This window comes from Diabrotica undecimpunctata, unplaced genomic scaffold (genome assembly GCF_040954645.1).
Source record: "Diabrotica undecimpunctata isolate CICGRU unplaced genomic scaffold, icDiaUnde3 ctg00002354.1, whole genome shotgun sequence".
Classification (NCBI taxonomy): domain Eukaryota; kingdom Metazoa; phylum Arthropoda; class Insecta; order Coleoptera; family Chrysomelidae; genus Diabrotica; species Diabrotica undecimpunctata.
Window position 1 is genome coordinate 7,316 of NW_027313525.1, and position 6,505 is coordinate 13,820.

The 6,505-nt window shown below is 31.7% G+C and overlaps 1 protein-coding gene across 1 annotated transcript; it reads left to right on the plus strand.

Moving 5' to 3' along the window:
* The first annotated feature begins 5,491 nt into the window (after nt 1-5,491).
* Nucleotides 5,492-5,839, plus strand: LOC140431961 (uncharacterized). Its single transcript, XM_072519828.1, has one exon. The coding sequence runs from the start codon at nt 5,492-5,494 to the stop codon at nt 5,837-5,839; it is 348 nt and encodes a 115-aa protein (XP_072375929.1).
* The last annotated feature ends 666 nt before the right edge of the window (nt 5,840-6,505 follow it).

The window sequence follows — 6,505 nt, forward strand, 5'->3', positions numbered from 1 at the left end:
TTTGACGAATATTAACAGACTGGAAGTATGCTAATTTAATTGTTTTGTCTGTCATTCGATCGGACTTTCAGTTTAGTTTATTATCGAGACATTTTTTTATGTAGCTTAATATATCTTTCAAAGAAAATTTTTGACGCACCATTAAAATTTGACATTAAATAAATGTTATTCATTTTCTTTGTGACTTTATAAAAAAAAACAACAGTTACAAAGAGAACAGCAGTTCAACACTGAGGCATTTGTCGAAATAGTTCATAAAAATTTTCTACAATTATGTGATACTTTGATAGAAGACGTACACAATGGACCTGGTGGAATTTACTTTCTTTATGCACACGCGCTATCTCAGAGTAAACATTAATTTTATTAGTTTTGGTAAGGATCAGATCGCAGTATCTCTAGTGTTGGTTTTATCTAAAATATCTGCAACTTCATTTAAACATGACTAAATTGCACGTTTTACCTTAAAATTACCATTCTTATTATTATTGTGCCCATCTTTTAAGGCCATTGGGGCTTATCACGGTCCATTTAAGTCTATCTGCAGCAGTTTTGAAGAGTTCCTGTGTCCCTGTGTCCCTGTGTCCTGTTTTTCTTTCACTTTTTTATGTATAACCAATCGCATTAACTCACAATTTTCATTTCTTAATATGTGACCAAAGTAGCTCAATTTTCTGTCCTTAATAGTGTTGAGTATTTTTTCTTCTTTTTCATCTTTCTTAACGTTTCCGTGTTTGTTACGTGCTGTAATAATAATATTTCCCAAATTTTTTAAAAACATTAAATCTCAAAGCTGACAAAAAATATTTTTTTAGTTGCGTCCGTAATGTTCCAAGCTTCAACTCCATATAAGAGGGTACTCGCTCCGTATGTGACTGACGCGACATCTACCGCATTCATCTGACAGTTTTGGACCTCCCAATTTGAGGTTAAAGATATGTTAAATAGATACGAAATTAACAAGTATTAATAATTAGTTTTTTAATTATATTTTTTCAGTTTATTTACAAAACAAATTTCGTATTAAAAACTGGGTTTCTAAAAATTCATCAACTTTATCTGTTCAACTCCAAACGAAAAAAAAGGGAAAAATCTAGTACTGGCAAATCAAGTTTTGCATGTGGAAGAGCATGTAATTGAAAACAATAATAGTAAAAATTATGATATAAAAGCTAAAGTCATCGGGCGGGCTGCAGTTAGCTTAAAGCCTTATGAAATATCATTTAAGGTAAATTATTTACATTTTTCCTATTTCAATTGCATAAATTAGTCTTTAATTCCTTGTTCAGATACACTAGCGCTAGTTGCCGTCACACCTCCTACTGCACACACTTGTTCTACTACTACCCTCTAAATGCCGTTTTAAAAATGATAAATACAACCAAAAACACATATTTTTTTACTTACTTATAGCCACCTCCAGATCGATTGGGGCGAAGATAATTTTAGACAATTACATATTATTTGATTATATAATTACATCCAATCAAGCTGACCGCAAGATTATATATGGGATAATTAATAGTCACATTTAAATGGGTTTAATTATTAGTATACGATCCATCACAAAAAGTAACGGGAGCAAAATCCTTTTCTTAGAGTCTTACTTGTAGAACCATAATAAAAAAATCATTATGTTATCTAAATACCAGATGCATTTAGTTTAATAAATGTTTTTCATTAAATACCCATATATTGTGTTTAACCTTTTACGTATATAATAACGTGTTAATAAGCTATTTATGTCCATCATATGTCCATATAATTTGCGTAAGCTATGACTTGGTTGATCTTTATAAATATTATATATTCTCTATCTATAGGAGTTTTCCTGATAACTCGTTCCAATGCAAGGTTAAAAAGTATTGTGAAGAGCCAATCTCCTTGTGTTCAGACACTTGATTATTGATTCTTCCGTTGCTTTAGTATTGATTAGGCATATTTTCACTTATCTGATTATTTTTTTTTTTAATATTGTTATACTTGATTTTATGGATAGGCCTTATGGATAGGATATTATAAAAACAACATTATTGATATTCTATATGCAAATTACTATTTCGCTCTCCTCTGCAGTACAGCTGTTAAAGGAACCTCTTTTTTCAGTTTGTTTGGATCGATATTACAAATCTTTAATTAGGCGAAATTTTCCTTACATTGTCTTGATATAAGTTATACGTTTTGAAAGATATATGAAACTTGTATCACCATCTCACAGGTTTCTCACGAATAAACTGCATATATATTTCCCATATTACGGAACTATGGACTCATTTAGATATGGTGTTTTTCTTGTGGTGCCAATTCGATAACTAGCAAATCGATAACTCACTTAAACTCAAAGTCAAAGATTTCGTTCAGTACCTAAAAAATATTCATACTTTTTATAGCGGAAAACGCCATAGTTCTATATAAAGAACACCAAACTTCACCACACGAACTTCAGAACACAAATAACCAATCCTCAGAAATAATAATAGTTTTAAAAATACCAATAGTAACATACGCTAGATACCTTGGCCTCCATCTTGACCAACGTCTTACTTGGAAGAAACATATCCAGACCAAAAGAAGTTAGCTTGACTTAAAATTCCGGCAATTGTATTGGCTCCTTGGACGTAAATCAAAACTTAACATCCAAAACAAAATTCTTATATACAAAGACATACTCAAACCTCTCTGGTTCTATGGACTACACCTATGGGGCTGTGCAAAGCTAACGTCGCTGAATATTTTTCAAAGATCCTAGTCTAAAGTAATAAGATCGATAGTGGATGCACCATGGTACGTATGTAATCAAACACTTAGAGATTCCTTTCACCAGAGAAGAAATCCATCGAGCCACGGAGTCACAGAATGAACGTACCATTTACCATGAAAATGAGCCAGTAAATAAAATATTCAACAATGGTCTAGCCACAAGAAGACTAGATACCATCTGGCCCCAAGACCTACTTCAAAACTAAACGAAAATAGAATAAGGTGAGACATCATTGGATGTTTTTCCTTCGCGCCCAAAACCTGTATCACATTTACTTAATACTCTCTAATGATGTAGATTATAAATAAATATTATATAAAAAATGGCTTATAACAAATTTAATTTCTTTAAATGTATTGGACCAAAAAATGTTTATTCATTTTTTTAATGTACTGTTTTAAATATGAATACAGTACATTTATCTACCCTTTTAAAAATTAATAACAAACGCTTTTAACATTTTATTTTTTGACTGTTTTTATTATCTTTTTTAAGCCAACTTTGATTTATCTTTTATAAAATGAAGTATTAACTAATATTTTTCCTTGTCATCATTAACGTCAAGGAAAATTTTTGCGAGTTGACATGCCATCCTATCTCCTCGTCTGAAATACGTAAGCCTTTTAAATATGTTCAAAATCATGTTTTGAATTTTTATTATAGATAAAAATATTGACACAATAAGTTTTATCATGCATAACAGGGCCCAAAAATAATACTTAACACAGGTTACAGAGTAAAATTGAGGAAAAAATAAGTATTTTTAAGTTAGACGTAAGTAATTCAATAATAGATGATTCTATTGTCTCGTCAACTCAATATTTCAATATTTTGTTTAATGCTTATTAGCTTCATCACGAGTACACTAAAATTATTATTAAAAACAATTACTACATAGAGTCTTATCAGAACAGCCAACGAGTAAAGACGTTAAATTCTAATTATTTGCTTACCTGTTTTTGCAAAGTTAAAAACGCGTTTTGTGAAAGTGTTTTATTTTAATGATAAACATTGGTGAGGTATAATACCTTTAGTTCAAATAATATCGACAACTATATAAATAGGCCAGTATTTTATGGCTCCAAAATTGGCAAACAAAATATTAATTTTTACGTCATGGCATCATCATCTACGTCAACTCAACCTAGTTCTGTACCAGACCAACAACCTGTGCAACCTAAAAGTTACTCTTCTGTTACCAGACAACTAACTACTAGTGTTTTTCCGTCAAGAAATCAAGCAATCGTATTTGATGCAATAGACAACACTAAAATTGAAGATTATCTTCACAGTTTAAGCCTAATAATTCGACCAATCAACATTATTTTCTGTTCAAGGCTATCCAACAACAGAATACGCATTTACTTAGCAAATCAAAAATTGGTCGATGATTTTATTACCAACCACTGAAAAATCAACGTTAATCAACAATTTTTTTCAAGCACGTCGACTAATCACCCCCAGCCAACGACTAGTACTTTCTAACGTATGTCCGTCCATTCCACACTTAATCTTGAAATCTGAATTGCAAGCACTTGGTGTCAAACTTTTGTTACCCCTATTATTTCTACGGATAGGGACTTCAAGTCTTGAATTCCATCATATATTAAGCTTCAGGCGGCAAACCTACATATCCCCTTTAACCAACCATACCTTACCCGATTCTTTTGTTATTACACATGAGGAAACATCATATAGAATATACTTATCTTTAGATAACCAGACTTGCCAAATATGCAAAAACACCAAACACTTAGCAAAAGACTGTCCAGCAAAGGTATCTGTATGAGGCGACACAACTTCTATACCTCACAATATAGAAGTCGGTCAGAACCCTATTGATAATAGTAACAATCAGGTGACTAAATAAGTAACTAGTACCATCCAACAAAATCAAACCCAACTGAAGGAACAAATTGTGCAACTTAAAACACCAAGTACAAAACTCCTAACTAATCAAATAGAAACAGATCCAGTACCACAAAAACGCACAGTTTCTGAGCGTTCTACACCGTCCCCAACTCCTTCATCAGAACACCTCTTTAAATTACCAAAAAACAAAGAGAAAAAGACTAAATTAAACCAAGAAAAGAAACCAACAAAGACGCTAGAGGAAATGCTGAAACCAACAGAAGAATTATTTAACGACCAAATTCCAATTATCCCTTAAACTATGAACAACTAATAGATTTCTTCGAAAACTGTACAGGATTTTCGGACCCCCTAAGTATCGCAAAAATATATACCAATGAAATTTCTGAAGTTACAGATCTACTGACAAAAATTTACTCTAAACTAAATGACAGAAAAATTAAAAGTACATGCACCCTAATTAGAAATAAAATTCTTCGACAAATTGATCCAAACTTCCATATCGAGGCAGACAACGATACCTCTGTAGATACATACTAACATAATAATAGTGTTCAGCAGTTTAATTCAATGGAATCTAAAAGGGTATTACACCCATTTAGAAATGTTGCAAATATTAATCTCAAAATACAGACCAATGATTCTATGTTTACAAGAAACTAATTTTAAAGCAACAATGTACATAAACTAAAAAACTTTAATTGTTTCTTTAAAAATCGACAACATGCTAAAATAGCCAGCGAAGGAGTAGCGATATACATAAAGAACGACATTGATAGTATAGAAATACCATTAAAAACAATTCTCGAGGCAATTGCAGTCAGAATCAAAGACGTAACTACCTTTTCCGTATGCAACATGTATATTCCCCCCAACCAAGAACTTAACCATAACGAAATATCAGACCTCTTAGATCAAATACCTATTCCACGACTAATTGTCAGAGACTTCAACGCACATAACCCTTTATGGGGTTCAAAAAAATTAACGAGTCTCGGTAGAAAAATAAAATCCCTTCTGGAAAAATTTAACCTAAATCTACTTAATGATGGACAAGACACCCGTTTCGGTATTAGATCGGGTGAAGGTTCTGCTATTGACTTGTCTATATGCGAACCATCAATAACTCATATGCTTTCATGGGATGTATTACTGGAGCCATACGATAGTGATCACTACCCTATTATAATCCATAACGAAGAATGATCTACAGCTATACCTGAAATAAAATGGAACTTGAAAAATGCTGACTGGAAGAAATTTAAAAACCACATCCAACACAACTTGCATGTCATAAACCAAAACAGTAATGTGAATGAAGAAGTAGATTTTATTACAAAACTGATAATAGATTCAGCAGATAAAAATATTGGAAAAATTAACTTCGCCAGTAAATTCCATCCAGTTCCTTGGTGGAACCAAGAATGCAAACAAGCAATTCAACAATCCAAAAAAGCGTTTAATAAATTCAAACGACAGAAAAACGAACAAAACTCTTTAGAATTCAAATGACTACGAGCTATAGCCAGATATACTATCAAAAAAGCAAAGCGCGAATCTTGGATAACATACGTTTCAACAATTGACAGTTCTACTCCAATGACAACTGTATGGAAAAAAGTAAAAAGAATATTTGGTACAAAATCACACAAGTCGATAAATCTGTTAGAGCAAAATAATGTAATATATAAATCTGGCATATCAAAAGGAAATATCAAATATACTGGCATTAGGTTATGAAAAAAACTCAAGCGATGCATACTATTCACCAAATTTCTTAAAGATCAAAATAAATAAAGAAAAATCTACCATAGACTATGAAGATCAAAACAACAGCGAAATAAAGTTTCCAATATCGATGAATGAATTAGA

What these genes read in the sequence shown, in the direction of transcription:
- LOC140431961 (XM_072519828.1), top strand. Translation starts at nt 5,492, where the DNA reads ATGTATATTCCCCCCAACCAAGAACTTAACCATAACGAAATATCAGAC.